Here is a 26,953-nt window from a genome sequence, read left to right on the forward strand (position 1 = left end):
GGTTAGAAGGGTTCTTAGTTCTTCTGTGGTGACCCCAGAAGTTCCTGTTTTTGTTCTTTTTTGGTTCTGTATAACTTGGTTTGCTTTAGAACTGGACAAACCACAAGTGTGCAAAATGGGAGATGACACTATATCAGAAGCAGAGGACTGGCAGAGCCTCCCAAGTGTCCCTATTTTCCAAGGACAGTCCCAGATTTACAGAAGCCATCCTGGTTTCTGATTTGATACCAGAATGTCCCACTTTTCCTTAGGATGGGAATTGGAGGGTTAGCTCATGAATTTCATTAAGTGTCCTCCGTTAGTTGAGCACTGGTGCAGATTTCTCAGTCCATAGCAATCACAAGCAGCTGACCCCACGTGGGCAAGCCAGAAAGCAGACTGAGTCAGGAAATCAGCAGCCACTTATAGGTGTGACCGCATATATGCACGGCAGCAGGAAAATAGATAGATAGATAGATAGATAGATAGATAGATAGAATCACACCAGGAAATTGCAGGGGAGAGCTGGAGAGTCCTCTGGACTTGTGAGGAGACACTCCCCGGAGGCCGAAGAGAGTGTCATTGATGGTGGAGGAAGCCCTGAAGAGACCTATTTAGGATTCTCAGCCTCCCCGCCTAACAGCTGATGTGCAGGGTAGCGCAGCAGCAACAGCAGTTGCATTGGCGCGTGTCCTCCAGCCAGCCTCAGAGCTTTAACTCTAGATATTATGGTCTGGATTGGAGAGAGTGTGGGGAGAGAGCAGGAGGAAATTGGCATTTAGAGGCTTTTTGGAGGATGTTCCCCACTTTATGTGATTTCGCTTATGTGTGCGGGGCCCCAGAACGTTACCCTCACCTACGTGGGTGGGGGGACACACACACCTGTACTCTGCATCCCAGAAAGGAATGGTATAGTTTTAAGTGTGGGGAACCTTTGACCTTCCAGATCTTGCTGAACTACAACTTCCATCATCCCTGGCCATTGGCCGTGCTTTTTGGGTCTGATCTAGAGGGCTATAGGTTCCCCACACCAGGCATAGTTGTAGTGTTGGAAAGGGGGTGTCCTGGACGTGAGAGAGTCTGGGACATTCTTCATGGTTCAGACAGATTGAGTCCTGCCTCAGGTGTATAGATTTGTTCTGAGGAGCAATGAAGGATCCAGCCTTGTTCATTCTGCATCATTACCGTTACGCTAAAGTGCAGATGGGGCTATATTCATTTATTTAAGGAACCCACTCTTCAGCCCAAAAAAAAAAAAAAAAGGCTCCAAGAGCGGCTTACAGATCACCAAGAATAAAAATACAGTCTCTGCCCTCAGGCCTACAATCTTAAAAGACACGACATACACAAGAAACTGTAGGAGGGTTACAGCAGCTGCAGCTTTTTTTTCTTTTGCTAAATTCCCTTCTACCACCACACCCCTTCGGTGTTCCTGCTCGCAGATGTTAAACCACCAACTCATTACTCATAGGTAGCAAGTTTGACTTTTTAATGTGATTTCGATGCTGGTGCCTTCTGGAAACTCAGATGTAAGCTACAGATGTAGGAGATGGGGTTGGGTAGAGTCCTGGATGACTTTTTAGGTGCTGTAGTTCCATCTTAGAAGTAGCTGCTTATTATTATTTCAGGGTGCCAGGGGAAACTGATGTAAAGGAACACAGAAAAGTCATGTTTTGCCTTGTTAGGAGCATAGGCAGTAGGGGGTAGGGATGGGTGGAAATCAGGGATGAATCACAGTTAGGTTATAGGGAGTCTTTGGGCCGGGGTCAAAATTTGGCCCACCAGGTATTCACATTTGGTCCATGAGGCGCTTTCCCCCCAAATCATGGCCATCAACCTCACACCTGATTCCTTATGTGATGTCCAGTGTGGTGCAGGTAAAAACACGACTGAATTGACTGCTTGCTGAGTCGAGGCCTGCAGAAAACAATTTACCCAACTGATGCGTGCAGAGGTCAATCCTGTTCAGTATAGCTACACAAACTAGTTCTGCACGGGGAATGTGCTAGCATGGTCTTCTCAGAAAGCAGGACTGAGTTCACTGGCCATCAGCTGGTGGTCAGAGAATTCAATTCTGCTTGGTTACTCCTGCAACCCTCGTCGGCCAACTTTGACAGGTTGGTGAGATAACTCCCTGTCAATCGCCTGGTTTCATTATGAGTTCAGGTAAATGACAGGTTGGTTATCCCGCCCACTGTCAAAGTTGGCTCATGGGGTTGGGGTGGGGAGATAAATATCTGACCCCCTGGGACAGAAAGATTTCCCCATCCCTGATATTGATGACGTATTCTGAGAAGTACAGTACAGAAGTGCTCTTGACTACCTCTTATTGTGTGGAATGTATATTATTTTTCTAGGATTTTGTGTAGTATTGTTGTTCAGTCGTTCAGTCGTGTCCGACTCTTCGTGACCCCATGGACCAGAGCACGCCAGGCACGCCTATCCTTCACTGCCTCTCGCAGTTTGGCCAAACTCATGTTAGTAGCTTCAAGAACACTGTCCAACCATCTCATCCTCTGTCGTCCCCTTCTCCTTGTGCCCTCAATCTTTCCCAACATCAGGGTCTTTTCTAGGGATTCTTCTCTTCTCATGAGGTGGCCAAAGTACTGGAGCCTCAACTTCAGGATCTGTCCTTCTAGTGAGTACTCAGGGCTGATTTCTTTGAGAATGGATAGGTTTGATCTTCTTGCAGTCCACGGGACTCTCAAGAGTCTCCTCCAGCACCATAATTCAAAAGCATCAATTCTACGGCGATCAGCCTTCTTTATGGTCCAGCTCTCTGTGTAGTAAGTACCTGCTAAAAGCCAAAACCTCCACTCATATGCACAGCCAGTACGTCTATGGCAGAGATGTGATTCTGTCAGCCGCAGGCAAATATTAGATAGTAACAACAATGTCACTACTAATACAGTGGTACCTTGGTTCTCAAACTTAATCCGCTCCGGAAGTCCATTCTAAAACAAAAGCGTTCCAAACCAAGGCACACTTTCCCATAGAAAGTAATGCTAAACAGATTAATCCGTTCCAGACTTTTAAAAACAACCCCTAAAACAGCAGTTCAACATGAATTTTACTAACTAACAAGACCATTGATCCATAAAAGGAAAGCAATAATAAATGTACTGTGCTATAAAATAAATAAGACAATATTGTAGATGATAAAAATTCAAATTATTATTTTTCTTTACCTGCACTGATGATAGTCATTGTTTGGAGGGGGGGGGCTTTTATCCATTTCAACAGTCACACAGTCAATCAATCAGTAGCTGAACTGGCTTCCACACAGTCACAAAAACAAATTAATCGAAAAAGCCTCAAAAACAAACAAACAAACAAACAAACAAATAGCAAAAACAAAAGCGCCAAACTTAATCTGTTCTGGAAGTCCGTTTGACTTCCGAAATGTTGGAAAACCAAGGCGCAGCTTCTGATTGGTGCAGGCTCCCCAGAAACAATAGCTGACAGCCACATCGGACGTTCGGCTTTCGGAAAACGTTCGAAAACTGGAACACTTCCAGGTTTTCGGTGTTTGGGAACCAAGGCGTTTGAGAACCAAAGTACCACTGTACATATTACTTGTCCATGCATTTTTGGAACCTTTTTAAAAAAGGTATTTAGCTAGAATTCTAAACTTTAGATTAGCCAACAAAAGCCATGGTTGACTAATCCAAAAGGACAACTGGGGTAGGATTGGGGATAGGGTCATAGCAAAGGGTCATAGCATTGGGGTATGGGGTCATAGCTAAGAAATAAGGGTATACTTATTTGAGAACCATTCTTGGTTCTGGTACAAGTGTAATAGGGAATGAAGAGGAAGATACTGAAGGAGCAGTAGCTTTTGCTTATATAAAAATTAGTAACCTCACTCTTCCTTCAGTATATTATAAAAACACCTGTACAGTGGTACCTCGGTTTAAGAACAGTCCGGTTTAAGAACGATTTGGTTTACAAACTCCGCATAACCGGAGATAGTGTCTTGGTTTGAGAACTTTACCTTGGTCTAAGAACGGAATCCGAACGGTGGAAGGGCACCGGCGGCAGGAGGCCTCATTAGGGAAAGCGTGCCTCGGTTTAAGATAGGTTTTGGTTTAAGAACGGACTTCTGGAACGGATTAAGTTCGCAAACCGAGGTACCACTGTATTGAGGCTTTGGTAATATAACGATTGACTCTCATCTAAATATTTGAAGTGCGATCTGATGAATTTCTGCTCAGAAGTAAGTCCCATTGAATTCAATGGAATTTTCTCCCAGGTAAGTTGTATAGCAGGCATGTCCAACAGGTAGATTGTGATCTACCGGTAGATCACTGGACATCTGTGGTAGATCACTGGCTCCCCCCAAAGAAGCTCAACAACTTTGGCTCCCCTAAAAAAAACTCAACATTTTTGCCCTGCACCCCCAAAAATGTGGCTTTCCTCCTCCCGAAAAGAAGCTCAACAACTGTGACCTGAACTCCTAAAAAACAGGGCTTTCCTGCTCCCTAAGAAGCTCAACAATTTCGACCTGAACCCCCCAAAGCAGGGCTTTCCTTCCTAAAAAAAAAAGCTCAACTACCTTGACTTGAATCCCCCAAAAGGGGGTAGATCACTGCCAGTTTTAAACTCTGTGAGTAGATCGCAGTCTCTTGGGAGTTGGCCACCCCTGTTGTATAGGATTGCAGCCAGGTTAATCGATTAAGAAAATGTTGCTCCTATTCTTTCTTTAAAAAATAATAATAATAAGTGAGGGGCTTTTTTATTCAGGTCAGAAGACTGAGGGGTGATATGATGGGAGGTTATAAAATCACCAGTACGTTACAAAAGTGAACACATTTGCAATTTACTTCGGCACTTTGAAACTAAATCGGGAAGCAGAGATGACCAGCAGTAAAATAGCAATAGAAACATAATAAGTTAGGATGGGCTAATCATCTGCCTGAACTTTTCGAATGTCCCCAGAACCTTAATTTAAGGATTACATAGGGAATGGAAGACCTTATTAACTCCAAGGGCCCTGAAAATCTGCATGGAACCCAATGACTCTATTAGAATTCAGAGAATGTCTACTTGCCTATCCCCCACCCACCCACCTCCCTTGCCTGCCTTCAAAGTAAGTCCTAAATCTCAGAGAAGCAAAGAAGATCCTGAAAATGTATTTATTGGCAGTTCTAGCTGAAAAGGGCAGGGAGAAGCATTAGGGGGGAAATCTGGATAGCTGGGGTGATATGACTTAAAACACAAGTTTGCGGGCTTTTAAAAACAGCCCAATATTTATCAATGTATATAATTTAAAAATACAAAGGAAAGTATAAAGCACTTAACTTTATTTTGCGGATGGGCGTGTTCAGATAGCTGTTTCAGCATAGGTAGATATTTCACATTAATTATCTTCATATGTTTCCCTCGTTCCATGTGCAGAATTTGGGTGTGGTTTTTTTCTGCAGCACAGATAAAATAGTTGAATACTATAAAATTACCTCTGGACTATTGTGTTTTCGAGGAACAGTAGGCAGGAAGATTAGTTATAGCAATCCTGCAGGTATTTATTCATTCTTTATACAGGGCCTCTGAAACGTTAGGCCAGGGGTGGGGGACCTGCAGCCCTGTAGGTGTTGTTGAACTACAACTCCCATCGTGCTTGGTGGTTTGCGTTGTTGGGTATTGGAGTCCAACGACACCTGAAGACCACAGGTTCTCCATCCCTCCTTTAAGTGATTCATCAAGGATGCCAACCAGAGAACAACAGAAGCAAATGTTACCTATAATAGATAGTTATGTGAACTGAATCTAAGTCAGTCTAGTGTGTGGGTTTTTTTTACAAAGGACTCACTGGACTCAAAAAAACAGGAGCATTGTTTCTCAGATGAAGTAAGAATATCAGGGAGACAGCTGAAGTGTGATAATGGATGACTTCCAGCTACCCTCAAATTGACTGGATAAATGTAAATTCACATAGTGACAAAAGACTATTTCTAGATACAACGAGTTATTGTATTTTGGAACAGTTAGTCATGAAGCAGACAAGAGAAGGGGCAATGATTGAGTCTTGGTGGTGTCAGGTCTAGCACGAGTCGCAAGTGTTGTTGAATTGCTTGGTGACCACAATGCTATAAAATTGAACGCAGGGGAGTGGGAAATTGCCCAGAGTGTCCCAACAGTCACTTAATTTCGAAAGGAGAAATTTTTATCAAGAGAGGGAATTGGTTAAAGGGAACTGGAACTGCAATTAGGAGGCTCATATCTCTTCAGGAAGCTTGGAGGCAATTTAAAACCGCTGTAACAGAGCCTCAGAATGCATATGTGGATTAGAAGAGGTACAAGCAAGCCTGGGAGGATGCCCGTGTGGTTAAACAGTGGAGTCAGGAAGGCTAGAAAAGATTAACACAATCAAGCTCCGGTAAAACTAGCTCTGGATGTTTGAAGTAGAAATCTGTTTTGCACAAAGAGCCAGGGTGGCCTAGTGGTTAGTGTCGGATGGGGACCTGGGAGACCAGGGTTCTAATCTCCACTCAGCCATGAAGCTCTCTGGGTGACCTTGGTCCAGCCGCTGTCTCTCAGTCCTAACCTATTCCCCAGATTTTGTTTGTGGAGATGAAGTGAGGATGGAGAGAGTCTCACTTTAAGGTATATTTGTACACACACCTTAAGGTTTTCAGCAGTGCAAGCAAGGAGCTGCCTAGGTAGTATGAAGATTCACTGTCCTGGGGGATTTAAAGGAAAACGTTGGAGGTGTTAGAAGGGTGTATTGTGGGGTTAGGGATAGTGATGCCTTGTGTTAGACCAGTGGATTGGACTGGATAACTAATTTTATGAAGATGGCCCAATAGGAGATGATAGCCCAGCTTTGATGGCAATATTTCTGCCTCAGTTTGGGACAGGGTAGACTAGCACTTTGTCTCTGTCCTCATTTATTAGTTTATTTAGGGGTTCTCACCTGCCCTCTGTCAACTGGGAAATGGTTAAATATCACCTTCCCTTGCCCTCCAACATTTCTTTGATGAAAATAGTGGCATCCTATTCCAGGCATAGGCAAACTCGGCCCTCCAGCTGTTTTGGGACTACAACTCCTGTCATCCATAGCTAACAGGACCAGTGGTCAGGGATGATGGGAATTGTAGTCTCAAAACATCTGGAGGGCCATGTTTGCCTATGCCTGTGCTATTCCACACTCTCCAACATTTCTCAGATGAAAATAGGGGTGTCCTATTCCATACCCTACAACATTTCTCCAATGAAAATAGGGACGTCATAAGGAAAAGTGGAACACTCCAGAATCAAATCAGAAACCGGGATGGCTTCCGAAAATCTGTGACCGTCTCTGGAAAATAGGGACACTTGGAGGGGCTGTCTTACCCACCACCTCACCACTGCCCTAATCTGACTTGTCCTCTTGTCTTTTCATTCTCCTCCACTGGCTGTTAAGTTTTTAAAAAAACATGAGAAGGCCGGTACTTGAATCTCCTGTGTCACATCTGTTTCAGCCTTAGAGATTTAAAGCAAAACAACCAAATTTGAAGTGTGTGGTGTGTTACTGGGATTGAAAGGAGACCCTGAAAATATTAATAAATACCACTGCTTTCAGGTAAAGTTGCCAAGTCTGAGCTTTGATATGGCACGCAGTACTTGGTCCATATGGCTGGCTCCATCTAGCGGTTGAACAGTATACCGTAATTGTCCAAAATGGAAATTCCAGTGGTGCCAGTGTTCTCAGAATGCTTTAAAGGAAGAAAGGGGGAAGCCACACTCCAGATTAATGCAGCAAATAGAGGCCAGAGAACCTTACATTCTCCTCCCATTGTCTCTCCACCTCACAACCACTTGTTCTCCCCACCAGGAATTTGCAGCGCTTACCAAGGAGCTGAACTTATGCCGGGAACAGCTGTCAGAGCGAGAGGAGGAGATCTCGGAGCTGAAGGCAGAACGGAACAACACACGGGTGAGCTGGGGAAGGCTCTCAACTTTGCTTTGACATCCAGAACTTGCCTGACAGTGTCGCATTTTGTGTGTTCATATTACAGAGCCCCCAACCTGGCCATACCCAGACATTTTGATATACAACTCCCATTTGCCTCACCCCAAAACATCCAGAGGGTACCAGGTTGGGGAAGACTGGTCCATGTGAGATTTTTAAGAGGTGGACGTGGGAGGATGGTGGGATCTTGATGTTTGGGCAACAGTTAAGCATCCTTTTTGGACAGATGGCTGTAGAAATGTAGAGATGAGGTATCTCCTGCTCAACTGTTTGCTGCAGCAGGAAACAGAAGGCTTGGGCCCAAAACTCAGATGGAATAGGAATAAGTGTGCTGTGGATTTACCAATTTCACTTACCTGGCCTGTTTTCAAGGCCAACCAGGCAACTTTAATTGAGTGGAGCCTAGTACAGTACTTCCGCCACCACCCCTCACTGGTAAGTTCTTCTTCTGCAGCAAAGCTGTGGAAAGCTTACTAGGGAAGAAATCATTCTAAGGAAGCTGCTAATGAAACCATAAAGGTACTTTACAGTAGATCCACCTGTGCATAGGCTTGGTTCACAGATAACATGTAAGGGATGAGTTAAGCATGAGTTGTCCCACGATGATCAAACAAAAAAATGACTTGTTTATTCGAAGCTTGTTTTGATTTCCAGCTTCTCTTGCCTTGTGCCTTTGCAGTCCGGTGAGTTCACATGCAACGTAGGGCTGCCTACAATTTTGGGATCTTCCTAAACACAGTTTAAATGAATTACCTAAAATACCTACTACTTCCTTCCCAACGAAGAGGTTTTATGCTCGCAAGACTAAATGCTTTCCCCTCCACAGTCACCACAGCTAGATACTCGCAAATTCCTTATCAAGCCCTCCTGTGTGCCTGCAATCAGGGAGTACCAGATTCACTGGGCCATATTCTTTTGGACTGCCCTTTGCACAGCAGACTCTGCAAACAGATGCTGAGCAAGATGTTGGACCTGTGACCCATGGCTCTGAGAGAAAGCCAAATGAGGTTCCTCCTAGCCGTGGATAGGGACGAGAATGTTGCTGCCTCAGTGGCTTCCTTTTTAATCTCCATCTTACCCAAAAGGGTTCTTAATGAATCATCCCTCTAGGGTGAAGGAGAACAATTGAGTGCCTTGTGGCCCTCAACAGCCTCACTCCTGTCCCTTTTAAATTTATCCCAGTGATTTGAAATGTCTTAACTTGTAATGCCAATAAAGGTATTTGTATTGTGTTGTGTTGTGTTGTATTGTATTGTATTGTATTGTATTGAATCAAGTTTCATAAGCCAACTGTAAACCATGGTTTCAGTTAAGCTACTAGGCAGGGCTCACTCATAACACTAAGCCATTGTTTAATAAACCATAGTTGACTAAACTGTGGCTGAGTGTTAGTCAGGCCATATTGTCAGTCAGAACCTGACCATAGGTGATTGCTTGATCTCTCTGATTCATTCAAAGGGACAAGCAAAATAGGTTTTCTTGCACTTACTTTGAAGGGCACTGCTTTGAGAAGATTTTCATTGTTCTGGTCCCTTAGTGTTCCCCTGATTCACTACTCTTGAGTTCTGGTTTGCCTATGAGAATTTTTAAGTTACCTCTGTAATTGGAGCATGTGAAGTTTGTCGCAATTTCCAGTTGCAACCTTCTTCCAGCTGCGTATTCTTTTGTTTGCTTCTTCTGTGATGCATTTGTGTTTAATGAACTTGGATCATGTGTGCAGTCACATTCAGATTGGTTTTCACAGCACACTTGAGTGTTTGTCACTGCTTATTGAATGTTCTGACAGATTCATAATTTGTGTACTAAGCATTCTGGGGTTGTTGTTTTTTGGTCTGTTACATTAAATTAGAGGCCTGTTATTTTTATGTTCCTTATGGGGTGCTCTCTCTCTCTCTCGCTCTCTCTCTCTCTCTCTCTCTCTCTCTCTGCAAGGTCTGGTTCTCCCTCCCCCCATTAGGGTAGGAGCGCTCTTTCATTCCCCCTTCTGTTATTATTTTCGCTGATAGCAAGACTGCTTCTCCCCATCTCTGCTTGTTGAGAACTCACTCCCTGCACCCCTGTTTGGCACAAAAGTGGCCATTTGGCAGACGAGGCCATTTTAGAAAAGCAGAGAAGGATCTGCGTTACAATCTGTGGCTGTTGAGATTTGTGTCCCTGTCCATCCCTAGCTATGTACCTGCAGCCTCACTATATCTCCATCAATCCTCAAGCAACGCTATGTCTGTCTGTCTCTTCTCCCTAGTTGCTGCTAGAACACCTGGAATGCCTTGTATCGCGACACGAACGCTCCCTCCGCATGACGGTGGTGAAGCGGCAGGCCCAGTCGCCGGCTGGTGTCTCCAGCGAGGTGGAAGTGCTGAAGGCCCTCAAGTCTCTCTTTGAGCATCACAAGGCCCTGGATGAGAAGGTGAAGAGAGGGCAGAGCAACTCTTGACAAGGCAGTGGAGCTGGGCTGGTGGGGGTGTTCTCGGAATTTGTCCCAGGTGCCAAGCTTGGGTACCTGCAGTGTTAGAAACTCAGATATATAAGCCAGGTGTCAACAATGGCTCCTTAAACCAAGGTTGCAGTTGCCAAAACATAAGGTCAAGTTGCCATTTTGGGGTAAAACGGCTCTAAAGTCTTGCTTTTCAAACGATGGACTGACTGTGATTGGATTCTCAGTTAAACATCTGGCTAGATCAGACGACAACCTTGAGCTAGGTTAAGAGCTTTGAGAACTTAAAGAAGAAAAGTCACTTGATTCTGGGAAAGTCCACATATATACTGGCCTATTCCGACTTCTCTTCCTTAATAGCCACTGCTCCTGCTCAGGCTGCACAGAAAAAACAATTTGGTTCCAGAAATTCCTTCCGATTGTACAGATAAAATATAATGGATAGAATTCCACAGGATGGGGTGTTAGTGTGTGAAAACAGACCAGATCCAATGATCCCCTGATGGTGGAGATGTCAGCCGCCATCCCGGTGCCCAGGCATCTTCACTTGGTTGCAGGTGGTCGAAAGCCAGGTGCAAAATGTGCTTGGCACCTGGCTCATTTTGAACACTGGGTACCTGCGGCCTGCTGATGCTGTTGGACTTCAACTCCCATCAGCCCCAGCCAGCATGACCCAATAGCCAGGAATGATGGGAGTTGTATTTGAACAGCAGTGGCAAGGCTTCCCCATCCCTGCTTTAGGGGAAGTGTCACTTGTGACATATTTAAATCATAACTGCAGCTATTCTGCTGCCAGCCACTATTTCTGCTGGCTTGAACAATGTGCAGGAGCCAGCACGAGACCATGGGGGAAGCATTACGTAGTTAGGGGGAAATCTGGTCTGTTGCCAAAGGTGTGAAAATGCCATGGGTGGAGGGTTAGCAGACTTGCATACTGGGGGAGGCAGGGACTTTGGGGTTAAAGGAAATTGGCTGTTTCTCTCCTGCCTGACTAACGCCTCTTGGACTCTCTCTCTGGTGCACGGCAGGTTCGAGAACGGCTGCGAGTGGCCTTAGAGCGGGTTGCAGTATTGGAGGAGGAGCTGGAGATGTCCAATCAGGAGGTAGGAAGGAGATTCTGCTCCCGCCTGCAGCGGGAGGTTGGTTGAGATGTGTGCTGTGACCCTCAGGCACTACCGTGAACCAGACTCAGCCGGCGATTCCCAGAGGTTGGCGAGTTGAGATTCCCCACAAGGGTACCGTGGGTTTGTGGATGCTGGTGTGTGTAACTGACACGGCAGCCTCCAGAGATAAGCAGGGAGGGGGTATAACTGGATGCAACTTGCAAGTCGATGTGGGGGATTGGTCTTGGAACAAAATTCCTTGCCTCATTCATGAAGGAGATAGGCGAGTCTGTCTTGGAAGAGAGTCCTGCTGTTCAGGCACCACCACCAAGCAGGCCCTGCCTCTCATACCTGATGGTCCTTTACTGACTTGCACGCAGACTCTCTACAAATGCTGATGGAGGTCCAAAGTAGATGCAGGCATTCCCCACCCCCCATTTACATGCATTCTACTCGAGCGCAATCGCATATATGCACAGTGCCAGGAAATACCTAAATTCAAACCCGAAAATGATGGGAGAGAGCTGGAGAGTCCTTGTGGCTTAAATACATTATAAATTTTTCCCATTCATTCTTAAAGTTCTTCTCTTCCTGGTTTCTGATTTTCCTGGTCAATTTTGCCATTTCGGCGTAGTCCATCATCTTCATCAGCTATTCGCCTCTGGTCGGAACTTTGTCGTCTTTCCATCTGTGGGCCAGTAGTATCCGCGCTGCTGTCGTCGCATACATAAATAGTCGTATAAAATAAAAACGGCTTTTTATTTTTCATTTTAAACACTAGTGCATCTTCTTGTTTTTCTCCTTCCTTTTCTTCCTCCTCTTTCTGTCTGCAGTCTCTTTCCCTTCGAGAGCAGCTTGCCCGACGCCGATCTGGCCTGGACGACCCCAGCAAAGAGGGAGACTCCCAGATTTGTGTAAGTGGTGCGGAAGGGAAATATGGGCAAAGCGCATGGGCTATCGCCAGCTCTTCTCTTGTGTGAGGGGTTTGTTTGCCTGTGGGTGGTGGATATAGATGCTTGCTTGTTTCAGTGAGGTCAGCAGGGACAGTGTTTGTGGCATGCCATATTATAATCCCTTTCCCTTCCTTCTGTTTCTCAGGCCAATGGATCCCTGGAGTTGGGGCGCGGTGGCCGGGAATCCGAGCTAGAGGAGGTGTTGGAGCGCCAGCGAGGAGAGCTCTCTCAGCTGAAGGAGCGACTGACCATGCTTTGCCGGCAGATGGCAGAGCTGGAGGAAGAGCTGGCTACAGCCCAGCGGGACCTCATCAAGTCTGAAGAGATCAACGCCAAGCTGCAACGGGACCTCAAGGAGGTAGACGGCTGCAGCTGGAACACTCCATACATATTATTATAATAATTATTAAATTACATTTATATACCGGCTATCTTCCAAGGATCTCAAAAGTGGTTTACATGGTTCTCCTCCTCCCCATTTCATCCTCACAACAACCCTGTGAGGTAGGTTAGGCTAAGAGATGGTGACTGGCCCAAGGTGAGCTTCATGGCTGAGTGGGTGGGATTTGAACCCTGCTCTCCCAGGTCCTAGTCCAGCACTCTAACCACTACAACACCGCTCAGAATGTATTGTTGATTATCTAAAAACCACCCTAATTGGGGGGAATAGCCATTGTAACTCACAGGGGGGCGGGCAGGTGTGGAGGACTCCCTGGTCCTGAATGGGGTAACTGTGTGCCTCTGAAGGGCCAGGTGCGCAGCCTGGGAGTCATTTTGGACTCACAGCTGTCTATGGAGGTGCAGGTTAATTCTGTGTTCAGGGAAGCTGTCTACCAGCTCCATCTGATACGCAGGCTGAGACCCTGCCAGCCCGCGGACTGTCTCGCCAGAGTGGTGTATGCTCTAGTTATCTCCTGCTTGGACTACTGCAATGCGCTCTACGTGGGGCTACCTTTGAAGGTGACCCGGAAACTACAAGTAATCCAGAATGTGGCAGCTAGACTGCTGACTGGGAGTGGCCGCCGAGGCCATATAACACCGGTCCTGAAAGACCTACATTGGCTCCCAGTACATGTCTGGGCACAATTCAAAGTGTTGGTGCTGACCTTTAAAACCCTAACCAGCCTCGGCCCAGTATACCTGAAGGAGCATCTCCACCCCCATCATTCAGCCCAGACTCTGAGGTCCAACACAATAAGTTCAGTGAAAGAGTGGGGAAAGTGATGTCCAAGGTCTGAAAGCTCTACAATGTGATTTTAAAAGCGTCAAGCCGGAGAAGATAAGAAAAGTCTTCACCCAGTGCCAAAAAATGCCACAACTTAGGGGCCAGGCAAGCCTTTCTGGGGAAGCCAGTGCCCAACTTGCATGCTATTACTTAAAAAGTCCTTTTTCTGGGAGCTACTGGCTCAGAATTCCCTCTTTCAATTTGCCACCCTGTTGTCAACTAGTGAATTGGAATGGGGGGTGGGGGAGCATTTCACATTGCCCACTGTTTTGCCCCCAATACCACTGAAAGAGGAGCTTGTCATGGCAGCTTAAAAACAACAGTAACAAGATCAGGGAAAATCACAGAGGGGGATCTGTTTTTGCAGCAGAATACAACTCTGGACCCCAAACCACTGCCTAAATAAACAGGGCAGACTCCTAAGAGCACAAGGTTTGGTCATCCCTTGCTTCACAGATCTGGACTTTTTGATTTAGAAGAAAAAAAAAGACCACAAAGGTGGGGAATGCAGAAGTCGGTGAAATTATGAACAGTGTAGGGAAAGCGAATAAGTACTCCCTCTCAAAGCTACTAAAACCTATGTTTCACTAAAGCAGAGATGAGGAACCTATGGCCTTGCAGATGTTGTGGGACTCCAACTCCCATCAGCCCCTGCTAGCATGGCTGATGGCCAGGAATGATGGGAGATGTACCCCAGTAACTTCTGGGAAGCCAAAGATTCCCCATCCCTACACTAAAACCTCCAGCTTCCAGAAATAAGATTGCTGGGTGGGGTTAACAAAGGAATGCAGCAAACTGCTGCTCCCTCAAGTAGACAATACACACACACACACACAGAGAGAGAGAGAGAGAGAGAGAGAGAGAGAGAGAGAGAGATCCCCACATGTTATTTAGTGCATGCAAGGCACCAAGAGCCTTCATTTCTTCCACAACTGGCAACTAAAGGAGATGTGTGGGAGTTCCCAGTGTGACTTCTCCATCATTCCCTTCTCTTGTCTGGTGGGGGGTGACAGGCTCTAGCCCAGCGGGAGGACATGGAAGAGCGGATCACTACTCTGGAGAAACGCTACCTGAGTGCTCAGAGGGAGGCGACCTCTCTCCACGATGTCAACGACAAGCTGGAGAACGAGTTGGCCAGTAAGGAATCCCTGTACAGACAAGTGAGTCCCTTACTTCCTGTCTCTCTGTGTCCTCTCCTGGCTGAGTAAACTTGGCTGTTCCCAGCACCTCCCTCCTTAAACCTGGTTGTCCCAGGCATCCTCTCTCTACTCTTCCTATGCATGCAGGTGGTTGTGAAGTTGCCCCTATCTCTTTCCAGCGAGTCCTTGCTGGTGTATGCGGTTCCAAATTATGGAGATTCATTACAGCTTCCTCCTCTAGCCCACCTTTGGTGGACTTGGAAAATCTCATTTTCGGGCTGTTTTATCACCTTCCATAGCTGCACAGGCGTCTGAGGCTGGCTTGAGTTTTCCCCCTGGTGCATAATGCACCCAGATTCCCTGGTTCTCTCCCTGCCCTTCCCTTGTCCAAAGCATCACAGTTTGTTTGGGGTCACTGCCTGGAAGTCATTCATTGACTAGGCCATTGGACGTAACCTTTTACCCTGCGCAGAGTGAAGAGAAGAACAGGCAGCTACAAGACTGGCTGGAGGATGCCAAGCAGAAGCTCCAGCAGACCCTCCAGAAGGCCGAGACCTTACCTGAGATAGAGGCCCAGCTGGCCCAGCGAGTGGCAGCCCTCAACAAGGTACTTGCGCGACAGGGAGGAAGTGGGCCAGCGCGCCACATGGCTGGTGGAGGAAGTGGCCAATGAGGCACACCTGCTGGAATCAGGAAAAAGGGATCAAATGGGAGCCATGGCTTAACACTCCCCTTCACTCTCTTCTTTAGGCAGAGGAGCGCCACGGGAATTTTGAGGAGCGCCTGCGTCAGCTTGAGGCCCAGCTGGAGGAGAAAAACCAGGAGCTCCAACGGGTGAGGCCATGGAGTTTGATGGGAAGGTGGGGTACCAGGAACTGGAAGAAAGACTATACAGTAGCTCATTGGTGGAACATGTTGCTCTGTGTGCAAAACAGCCCAGGTGCATAGGCACCAACTCGAAGGGGCCCAGCCCCCTTCAGCCCCCCTCCCCAATTGACTGTGATGGGATGCCCCAGCCTCCTTCTCTGTCACCACCGCATAAGAGTGCAGGTAAACTGCCCGATCATCACCTGACTCCCTTTCTCCCAGGGTGTGCTCCCTCCTCTCCTCCCCTCTGATGGCCTTAGCCAGAACCCTTCACCCTACGGGGCCCCATCACAGAAGGGATTGGGCTTGTGTCTGCCATCGTTCCCCGGTGAGTCCCCTGGCTCAGCCTCTCAGCGCCATCCCCAGCCCAGGCAACGTTAACTCCCATGCCCGGAGCCCAGCTGCCTGGGCTTCAGAAGTGCTGGGCAAGGGACGGAGGAAAGCAGTACAGCCTCTGCCAGGCTGGGGGCCCTCACTCTGGGCTACGCTCACCTGGCTCCGGCCTGCCTCCCTCCCTCCTTCCAGCAACCTTCCGGCAGGGTTGGGCCCCCCAATATTTTGTTCAAATTGGCGCCCCTGCCGAGGTGCAACCCCCGGCATCTCCAGGTAGGGCTGGAAAAAGCCCCTACCTAAAATGCTGGAGGGCTGGTGCCACACAGTGTAGACAACACCAAACTAGATGGACCAGTGGTCTGACTCAGTATAAGACAGCTTCCTGGAATCCAATTTTAGAGAGCTTTTGTGGATACAGAGGCAATAAAACATTGTAAAAACAAGTAAGGAAGAGGGGGCTGTTGGATGTGAGCAAGGCAAGACAGTGAGAGGTGGAATCAGAGGTGAAGGTTTCTGGGAGGTGAGTGAGAAAGACGGAGGCAGGGGTTGTTGCACTGTCTCCAATGTCTGCTGCCTCCTTTGTTAAAAACAAACAAACAAACAGGCACGCCAAAGGGAGAAAATGAACGACGAACACAACAAACGCCTCTCGGAAACTGTAGACAAGCTGCTCTCGGAATCCAACGAACGTCTCCAGTTGCACCTCAAGGAACGGATGGGGGCCCTGGAGGAGAAGGTAGGGTTTATGGGCTTGTGGTGAGAGGTAGGAACGTGGTTTGGGGAGAGCTGGAGCAGCCATGTGTCTGCTGTCCCTGTGCTCAACAGGTGGGTGGAAATCAAAGGGAGGAACTGTCAGAGCCAGGAAATGTGGCGGGGAGATAAGGATTGGCCCTCCGGAAGGCAAGAAGATAAGGTGTCTCTGGAGCACAGACTTCACCTGTTCGAACCCCTTGAGGTCTTGAAAGGTGGTACTATCTGAAGCCTTGCCCTAACAATTTGACCAGGTGAAAGGCCAACAGCCAGCCAGCCCTATTCATGTTCCCTCAGCAACCACAGCTATGGCAGCCATGTTGGTTTTCTGAAATACAGTTCACTGGCAAGTAGATAAATAGGTACTGCTGCGGCAGGAAGGTAAACGGCCTTTCCGTGCGCTCTGATTTCCCTCACGGAGTTCCGTTGTGCCAGAAGCAGTTTAGTCATGCTGACCACATGACCTGGAAAGCTGTCTGTGGACAAACACCGGCTCCCTCCGCCTGAAAGCAAGATGAGCGCTGCAACCCTATAGTTGCCTTTGACCGGTCTTAGCCATCTAGGGGTCCTTTTACTGGGAACTCTGGTTTTTGGATTACTGTGAGTAAAGAAGCATGGCCACCATCACAAAAAAACACACAACATGATGGCAGCCATGTGTTTTTAGCCACAATGCACCAAAAAGTTCCGTTCCCATGTACTTCAGGAAAATAACGGCTAGTTACCATCATGGCAACCACCCACCCAGGTGCCAAGCCAGAAGGGAGCCCAGGAGGTTCTCCACCAAGGGCCCTCATGTGAAGGACACTTAGGACTCTTGATGTTAGGCAATTGCTGTGGTGGTTTTGGCTGCTGTTGGGGTTGGTCTTAACAGCAGAGGCAACTGCAGAGAAGAGGCAGCGGCCCTTCAGCGCCGCTTGAGTCACCTGATGCAGAAAACCCACCTGGGTTGAGCCTTCTATGTGGGGTGATGGAGAATATGGGGCATGCAGGAAGGGAGGGAGGGAGGAACATTCTGTCAAGGGGCTCTACTTTCATTCTCTTGCTCTCACTAAACCCTTTCCTTCTTCCTCCTCCCCCCCACCCCATCAAGAACACACTGAGTGAAGAAATAGCCAACATGAAGAAGGTTCAGGATGAACTACTGGCAAACAAGGTGAGGCTAATGGTGGCGGAATTACTATCAGAGAGGGTGAAAGTCACTAGTCACGAAATCCAGAAGGGAGGAGAATGTCCTGAATTTGCGGGGTGAGCTAAGGGCTAGAGAAAGAGGAAGGGAATCTTCTGGGAGTGCCTGAGGGCTAACAAACTGAGGCAGAGTCCTGCTAAGATGGAGGCGTTGTGGGTGAGTGGTTTGCATGTTTGCAAGCTGGATAGTTTTATCAGTTTGCATACAGAAGAAACAGGTGCATCGTTTTTGGGGTGCTCCTAGATCCATCTCTTTCATTGAAGGCTCAGGTAACCTCCGTGGCAAGGAGCCCCTATTATCAGTTTAAGTTGGTATGCCAACTACACCTTTTCCTGAACATGAATAGCTTGGCCACTGCGACTCACGTTTTGGTAACCTCACGATTGATCTACTGTAATGCACTCTTTGTGGGGCTTCCCTTGAGACTCAAATGGCCATTTCCCACTATTGCCCACACTCTGTGTAATGCCCTTTCCTCTGCCATATGTTGTTGGCATCCATCTCTCTTGAGGGGCAGTGGAGTGCACCTCGGGGGGTGAAGTCAAACTTCTGCGTCAGTGGCACTGAAGTAACCTCCCTGGGCAGTGTGTATGGAGGTTCTGGGCTGCCCAGACGACAAGACCCACCTCTCGGCCTCAGCGATGTGGTCCAAAAGAAAGCAGAGCAATACCTTTGGTACCAGCTTGGCTGCAGGTGTTGACGGAAGGAGGCGTACAAGGCACTGTCCAGCGATCTTAGGGACTCGGGATTCCTGTAGAGTTTCACCCCTTAGCCTTTTATTACACTCTTCTGTGTTCAGCTGCTATATGCTGCATAGAGAGGAATAAAATAATATATTTTAGAAATACTATATCTTAAAAAAATATGATTTCTAAAATATATTTTAGAAATACTATATCTTAAAAAAATATGATGGAGGGCTTTGAAGTCTGCTAGGTTGCTTCCAGGTTTTTGGTTTTTTTAATAATAATTTTTATTAGTTTTCAATTACAATAATCCAATAATAGCCTCATTATAACAATGCCAAATTATAATACAATTACTAATACCAATCATTCAGATGCCAAATTATATAATTTAGGTGGCCCCCCACGTGCAAGAATTGATGGTTTGATGATTTACTTTATTTCTGCGTTCCAAAATCTTATTAATGTCAATTACACTCCAGTCAAAATAACAATCCCTTATACAACAACTGCAATTCTAATGACTTCCATTTGTATTGACACATTAAATGATTTATAAACGTACATGCATGATATCGTTGTTCTTCCTGTGTGTGGTAATTATTCTGCCCATGATGTTTCTTCTTTTCCTTGTAAAATATTATGTCTATCTTTTCCTGGTTGTTGCTGTTCTCCATCATGCTTTGGGCAGAGCCAATAGGTTGCTTCCAAGTATTGATGGCCTTCTTTGCACATGTCCTACAGGAACAACTCTTAACTGAAATTGAGAGGATGCACATGGAGATAGACCAGTTACGCGGGCGACCTGTCTCTACCTACTCCCGGTAAGAAGCCCCCTCCCCCTCTCAAATTACATTAACCGGTTTAGTGCAGCCCTACCCGCAAAATGTCAGGATTTCAAGAAAATCTTGTTACATGGCTCCCAACGAGCTGAGTACCGGAAAGTCTTATTTGGTTCAGGGGGGACTGGTGGGATAAAGCCCATTTACTTGCATGGCAATAATAATAATAATAATAATAATAATAATAATAATAATAATAATAATAATAATAATTTATTTGTACCCTGCCCATCTGGCTGGGTCCCCCCAGCCACTCTGGGCGGCCTCCAACAGATATTAAATACATTTAAAATATCACAGGTTAAAAACTTCCCTAAACAGGGCTGCCTTCAGGTATTTTCTGAATGTCAGATAGTTATTTATCTCTTTGACCTCTGCTGGGAGGGTGTTCCACAGGGCGGGCGCCACTACCAAGAAGGCCCTCTGCCTGGTTCCCTGTAGCTTTGCTTCTCGCAGTGAGGGAACCGCCAGAAGGCCCTTGGCGCTGGATCTCAGTGTCCGGGCTGAACGATGGGGGTGGAGACGCTCCTTCAGGTATACAGGACCGAGGTAGAGACCCTCTTCTCTTCCTGACCATCCTTGCTCATTCTTCTCATTTTTCCTGCTCCACGGAGGTCCCTGCCGGGCAGCGCGTTGGAGCTACGCTACTCCCAGGCGCCCACGCTGCCCGTGGGGTCTCACGTGGACCATTACAGCAGTGCTGGTGTGGCAAGACGTTCAAAGAAGGGCCGCTGGACCGTCAAGGACGAGGCTACCAAGGTACGGGGTTTGCTGTGTAGGGCTGGGCATGAGCTCTGAAGAGGGCGGGAGGGGGCACTCAGAGCTGGCCCCATACATTTTGGCACGTGGGGCAAATCACAAAATGGTAGCCCCCACCCAGCCGGGAAGAAGGGGGTGGCAGAAGATCAACATCAGGAACAAGTGTGGGAAGAGGCCATCAGCGCCTCTGATTCACCAAGAGGCCGCTGTAGAGGCTGCATTGGGAGAAGGGGCTGCCAAGGGGGTGGCAGATCCAACCTCCAAGCAGTGTGCCGCAGCTGTTGCTGCCACTGGCAGTGGCTGTGGGTGATGCATTCCTTGGAGTTTGGATCTGCTGCCCCTGCGAATCCTGCTGCCCGAGACAGTTGCCTCACCTTGCCTCATGGGTGGGCTGGCCCCGGGGGCACCCCAAAAAAGAAAGAAATGTGTTGGTTTGGAGTGCTGGGATGCTACCAGCAAAGGTCTAGTGCTTGTATCACTGGATTAGAACACTTAACACATTCCAGTTGCATTGCAGTGGGAGCCACAATTGGCAATGGTGGCAAAGGAGATTTCCAGAGCAACAAAGCTATTGCTGCCGTAAACTCTTCCAGGGCCTACCACCCTCCCTGCATCTCGACAATTAATTTCCATTCCTTCTTGAGCCTGTGATTTTCCATTCCTCATCTATGCCTTTTCACTGGTGGCACTGAGAATGTGGAATGCCATCTCCAAATGTGGAGGCCCACCAAACTCTTTCTATTTTAGCTTTTAGACATCCGTTAAGGACATTCTTATTCTGGTGTGCTTTTTAACATACGTCAAAACATTATTTTTTAACGTTTGTCCATGTCGCTATTCTTTATGTCGTGTTTTTATAAGCTTCTTTGTGTATGTGTGTGCATGATCTAAACAGAAAAGTGGGGCAGAAATAAAGAAAAATGCCAGAACTAGACACTCTTGTGGATGCATGGCTTTTAATGGGGCCTGTCAGGAGGAACTGTTGCTTGTGGTAGGGCAAATGGTATAGAGCAGTAGTTACATTACTTTACTTTCTCCCCTCATATTTGTTCTCTCTCTCTCTCTCTCTCTCTCTCTCTCTCTCTCTTTTCAACCTCAATTTCTACTGGACACCCGCTTGGTGAGTCTCACACTTGACATCGTTTTTGTGGCAAAGGCTGAGCTCACAGCAGTGCAATGCCCAGGGATCAGGGCAGGGGGTAAGGTGATGCGAGGGCCTTGGTTTCCATAGCAACCATGGTCCCATCACTACCCAACTGAAATCTGTGCTGCCTTTGAGGGGTTTTGCTGTTCTCTCTGGTGGATATCCAAATGGACCACCACCACCCCCAATTTCACTTCTTCTTGCTCTTCTTCTGCAGGTGGAACCCCCTCAGGAGTGGGAACGCGCTCAACAGGCAGCTGGAGGCCCTTTCGAAGGCGGCTTGGACGGCTCGGATGAAGATGAGCGTGATCCTCTCTTCAGCTCAGCCGACCTGCTCTCCCCCAGTGGGCAGGCTGATGTGCAAACCTTGGCCATTATGCTACAGGAGCAGCTGGAAGCCATCAACAAAGAAATCAAGTGAGTTTTCTCGGCCCAGCCCTTTGCAGCAAGCCTGCGCAAGTATTTTCCCATGATGCACCTCTTTGCATTGCTGCCATTGAACACTGATACCGTATTTTTCGCTCCATAAGACGCACCTGAACATAAGAAGCACCTAGTTTTTAGAGGAGGAAAGGGGGAAAGCCCTGTTTTTTTGAGGATTAGCTGAAAGTGGTGCAGCTTTTTTTGCAAAGGGAAAAGCCCTGCTTTTTTTGAGGATCAGCTAAAAGTGGTGCAGCTTTTTTTGCAAAGAGGAAAAGCCCCGTTTTTATGGAGTTCAACTCACAGTTCTGCAGCTTCTAGTCCTACGGCCATTTCTACAGTTTCCAGACAGATAATCTAATCAGCCAGTCACATGTCCCTGGGGAAACAAACAGCCTCACTCTACATTCAACAATGGAGGCCTGGGCAAGGGGGCGGGGCTGGAAAGGGAGCCTTATCTCTCTCCCGATCACTTGCTGAACATCTGTTCAGCGGCTTCCTTTCAACATCCCCTTCTTTCTTTGTAAAAAAAAAAAAAGAGCACGATCTGCTTTTGGCCCCTAGGCAATTCGGCTCCAGGGACCATGCATTCGCTCCCTAAGACGCACAGACATTTCCCCTCACTTTTTAGGAGGGAAAAGGTGCGTCTTATGGAGCGAAAAATACGGTAATTGCATACCCTCCAACATTTCTCTGATGAAAATAGGGAAGTCCTATTCCATAATAATAATAACAATAACAAACATAATAATGTTATTATTTATACCCTGCCCATCTGACTGGGTTGCCCCAGCCACTCTGGGTTGCTTCCAACATATATAAAAACAGGGGTCAGCAAACCTTTTCAGCAGGGGGCCGGTCCACTGTCCCTCAGACCTTGTGGTGGGCCGGACTATATTTTGAGGGGGGAAATAATAATGAACGAATTCCTATGCCCCACAAAGATATATTTTAAATAAAAGCACACATTCTACTCATGTAAAAACACCACATGGGCCACACAACCCAGAGATGCATTTCAAATAAAAGGACACATTCTACTCATGTAAAAACACGCTGATTCCCAGACCGTCCGTGGGCCGGATTGAGAAGGCGATTGGGCCGCATCCGGCCCCCGGGCCTTAGTATGCCTACCCCTGTATAAAAACATAATAAAACATTAAACATTTAAAAACTTCCCTAGTCAGGGCTGCTTTCAGATGTCTTTCTTCTAAAGCTTGTATAGTTACTTATCTCCTTGGCTTGGGGAGATACCCTCCAACATTTCTCTGATGAAGATAAGGATGTCCTAAGGTAAAGTGGGATATTCTGGGATCAATTCAGAAACTGGGATGGCTTCTGTAAATCTGCTACTTTCCCTGGGAAATAGGGACACTTGGGGGGTGTCTGTGATAATGCCTTGTTTATTCCTAAATTTGGGGTATTTGATTCAGACAGTGTTAATTTGGTGTTCAGGAAATTGATGGGGCTTGTTAGTCATGACGACTAACTTTTCATATTGATTTCAGTGGGACCTCAGTGCAACTAACTTAGTCTGGATACAACCTAGAAGTTTTGATTTTTGTTTAAAATGCACATTATTCAGGTCATTTTAGCGTAGATTACTGATACACTGTAAGCTGTTCTGTTCTTTATGGACAGTTAATAAGAGCCTTGTTTACTTGTCCAGTTGTGGCTGGTTTCGCGTGCTTCTTCTGTACCTGCGCATTGTTGGCAAGCATTGAATTTCCTATCCGGTGCTGAATTTGGCAAGCACTATACACACACACCAGCAAAGGCTGAGCAAGCAGTAAGTTTCTAGACCTCATGATTGCAAATTTATTTGGGAACCTGGATTAGGAAAGCACAATAAATGAAGCAAAAGGTATTCAGATCCACTTTGTTTACTGAGTGAAGATTTCGACAAGGGCAAGGTACAAAGAGAGAGAACAGATGGCTGTGATTATCCTGAAATTGCTCATGCTTTCCCCCTCTGCTCTCCTTGCAAGGCTGATCCAGGAGGAAAAGGAATCCACAGAACAGCGGGCAGAGGAAATTGAGAGCCGGGTGACCAGCGCCAGCTTGGACGGGTCCCTGGGACGCTACCGCTCGGGCACTTCCATCCCTCCCTCTGTCACCAGTTCCACTCTGGCCAGCCCGTCTCCCCCCAGCAGCGGCCATTCTACTCCCCGCTTGGCGCCCCACAGCCCTGCTCGCGATGGAGAAAAAATGGTGTGTTGGGAGGTGGGCCAGGGACACGGTGGGCCTTGTCCGCTTCCTCTGCGCTTTCGTTTTTGAAAGATTTCCCCTCAGGAATCATTGTGTTGTGTGTGTTTATTCTTAAATGAACACATGAAAGCCCCTCTTTCGCAAATGATTGGCTCTTCTAGTCCAGTATGGTGTCAGCAGAGCAGCCCTTCAAGGCCTCAGATCGAGGGTCTTCTGGGCCTTTCTGCCAGTAATCCTTCAATTAAAGGTGTCAGAAAATGAAGCCCGCTCAGGGGTTGTGTGCCTCAGAATAATAGAAGCCGGGGTGGCGGCTGACTTAACGACTTGTGGGCTTCTTGGAGGTATCTGGGTGGTCAGTGTAGGAAACAGGGTGGTCCAGTGGGCCTGCTCATTCATTATGGACATGAGTAGGAAGAAGATTAGCAAAGTGAGGGTGAGTGGATGAGTGGGTTCCACAATGTTTGCAGCAGTCCGCTGAGGCACAATCAGGTGCTCAGGTAGTCTGGGGCGCACACAGGTTCCTCGAGTGCTTTGGTTGGTTGCTGGAGTTCTCAGGTTGGGAGGGTCATAAAGTTGTCTGGGTTTCCACAACAGCCTCTCTTGGCTTGAGAGATTCCCAGAGTTGCGGCCTTCCCTCTTCCCTAGCAGAGCCGTGCAAGTCTCTTTTTTTCCTGCCTCTTTCCCCTCCCAGCAGAACCACGTTGCCAAGGAAGACGGGCGAGTGTCCGAGGAGAAAGCCCTGGCCCTGTGCGAGCCCCCGGCTCCTTCCACCCCCCGCACGATGCGTCTTGAGCGCATGACCCAAGCCTTAGCCCTGCAGGCTAGCTCCCTGGAAGACGGGAGGGACCTGAGGACCAGGTAGGTTGCAAGGGGTGGGACAGGACAATAGGTATCTTTGAACATATATTATTCAGGCCACTTCTCCCAGTATGAACATAACTGGAGCCTTTCGTCTTCCTCCAGGTTCCCCCCCCTCTCATGGAGTTTTTTTTTTGGGGGGGGGGAACGAAGGAGAGAGCCTTTTCAGTTGTGGCTCTCTTGCTTGTGGAATGCTCTTCCCAGTGAGGTCCACCTGGCACCATCATTAATGTGGTTTTGGCGCCAGGTAAAAGCACACCTCTTTTGGTGGATTATGCTTAGCAGGGGTTGGAGTGATGAGGCCAGTTGACATGGAGGAAGATCTCCTTTTAGGATAGGAGTCTCTCTGGAGGAGCAGCCTTTCTTATTTAGAAATAATCCCTTTCTTATCCTCCCCCCCACCTCTCTCTCTCTCTCTCTCTCCACCCACCTCCTTCCATTGTCACAGCATGGGGTCCGATGTCACCAACAGCAGCCAGGACTCCTTGCACAAATCCACCAAGAAGAAGAGCATCAAATCTTCCATCGGGCGTCTCTTTGGCAAGAAGGAGAAAGGGAGGCTGGGGCAGTTGGGCCGTGAGTCCCCCTCACTTGGTATGCCTTTCCCAACCCAGAGCCTCGGTTCTGTTGTCCCCCATCCCCCCGCCGTCCACATCCACTTCCTGCCTTTCCCTTCAAAAAAGAATTATGTGACATGTCCCTGTGGAACCAGGCATCAGGAACCTGTGGCCTTCCCAGTGTTGCTGGGTTGCGTCTCCCATCATAACTAAACACTGACCATGCTAGCTAGCTAAGGCTGATTGCAGCCTTGCCTGCTGTGGAACCTGGCTGTTCCACCAACATTCAGTATTAGGAAATCACAAAGAGACCTCTTGCCCCTCCGCCTCCCTGCAAGAATCCTGCTCCTCAGTAACCTCCACTTGTGCACTTATTATAGAATCCTATAAGTTTCTAGCCCTCAATATTTTTTTACTCCAGTGTTGGGCCTGGCACCAAAAATTCCGCAGTTTTTTCAGCACATGCCAGGCCTCGGATAACCACTGTGGCCTTCTGAGCTGGGCTTCACTTGTGAGCGCCGCTGTTCTGTAGGTCTCAATCCCAGTCCCTGAGGCCCTTTCCAAATAATCAGTTCATCACAGATAGGAGGAGAAGAATGTTGTTCCTTTGCACAAGGCTTCTGGAGGAGCTCAGGAGAGATTCACACTGTCTATGAACTCTTCAAGAGTCTTCCATGTCATAAGGGACCATACTCGCACACAACCTCTGTGTCATGCAAAGGGTCCTAGAGCAACACAAGAGGACTCGGTGGACAGCAGGTGGAGGGAACTGCTTGTTCATAGCAACCCCATTCTGCCCGCTGATGCATCTCTTGCCTCTGGAGCCCAAAAAACCTTGGCACTGATGATAGCAAAAATGTCCAGGGATCCTCTGTCCCATAGTTGCAGCTCCCTCTGGCCTTTGATGGTGCTTGTGCCAGAACACTCAGAAATACTAGCCCTGTTCAGGTCTTCTAAATCTCTCAGGCAGTGAGAGGGAGCAGAGATGAGCATGCTAGTTCAGCATGTGCTTCACCATCCCTGTCCCTAAGTTGGAGGGATAACTTCTTAAGTGAAGAACATTCCTGTAGTTCCACCCCCTGTGCAGTGGCGTAGCGTGGGTTGCCAGTGCCCCAGGGCTGCACAGAGATTGGAGGGAAATGGATGGAATACGCATGTGCATTCAACTGCCTAACAGCGTCCACATCGCCCGGGACATCACAGCCGCAGGGGTAAGAAAAGAAGAGTTATTCCATTTTCTGGAGAGGTCACTTCCTGGTTCACATGGAGAAGCTGTTCTCAACGGAGCCCAGCGACAGAAGCACACAGCTGCATTGAGGCAGTACTGTCAGGATGTCCTACATACGAGTAGGAGCTTGGCAGAGACACATGCCCGACTAGCATGTTCCCTCCTTCCTGGGCGATCGTTCGGGAGCTTCAAAAGCATTCCTCAGTCCGAACATCCCATTCCTGTGGAATCAAAACACATACCCAGTCATGTGATAGACAAAAAAACCCATGACTGCACACGGGGAATGAATCTCCCAACAGTACCGAGCGTTGACATTTTGCACCTG

The 26,953-nt window shown here is 47.7% G+C and overlaps 1 protein-coding gene across 11 annotated transcripts in view; it reads left to right on the forward strand.

The window, feature by feature from the left end:
* The window catches only part of PPFIA3 (PTPRF interacting protein alpha 3), a 54,773-nt gene that overhangs the window by 16,039 nt on the left and 11,781 nt on the right, over window positions 1-26,953 (forward strand). For 3 of the 11 annotated variants that reach the window (XM_033169079.1, XM_033169088.1, XM_033169084.1), the window contains exons 3-18: window positions 7,793-7,894; window positions 10,173-10,337; window positions 11,393-11,467; window positions 12,301-12,381; window positions 12,566-12,778; window positions 14,659-14,805; window positions 15,257-15,391; window positions 15,535-15,618; window positions 16,589-16,720; window positions 17,828-17,890; window positions 19,354-19,433; window positions 20,066-20,210; window positions 21,572-21,771; window positions 23,763-23,985; window positions 24,674-24,840; window positions 25,289-25,434. In XM_033169079.1, the coding sequence (XP_033024970.1) occupies window positions 7,793-7,894; window positions 10,173-10,337; window positions 11,393-11,467; window positions 12,301-12,381; window positions 12,566-12,778; window positions 14,659-14,805; window positions 15,257-15,391; window positions 15,535-15,618; window positions 16,589-16,720; window positions 17,828-17,890; window positions 19,354-19,433; window positions 20,066-20,210; window positions 21,572-21,771; window positions 23,763-23,985; window positions 24,674-24,840; window positions 25,289-25,434 (2,158 nt within the window). The remainder of the gene's footprint in view (window positions 1-7,792; window positions 7,895-10,172; window positions 10,338-11,392; window positions 11,468-12,300; window positions 12,382-12,565; window positions 12,779-14,658; window positions 14,806-15,256; window positions 15,392-15,534; window positions 15,619-16,588; window positions 16,721-17,827; window positions 17,891-19,353; window positions 19,434-20,065; window positions 20,211-21,571; window positions 21,772-23,762; window positions 23,986-24,673; window positions 24,841-25,288; window positions 25,435-26,953) is intronic. The other 8 variants (XM_033169080.1, XM_033169083.1, XM_033169082.1 and 5 more) reach the window with 8 other exon arrangements.

This window comes from Lacerta agilis, chromosome 14, assembly GCF_009819535.1.
Source record: "Lacerta agilis isolate rLacAgi1 chromosome 14, rLacAgi1.pri, whole genome shotgun sequence".
In the NCBI taxonomy this organism is placed as follows: Eukaryota; Metazoa; Chordata; class Lepidosauria; order Squamata; family Lacertidae; genus Lacerta; species Lacerta agilis.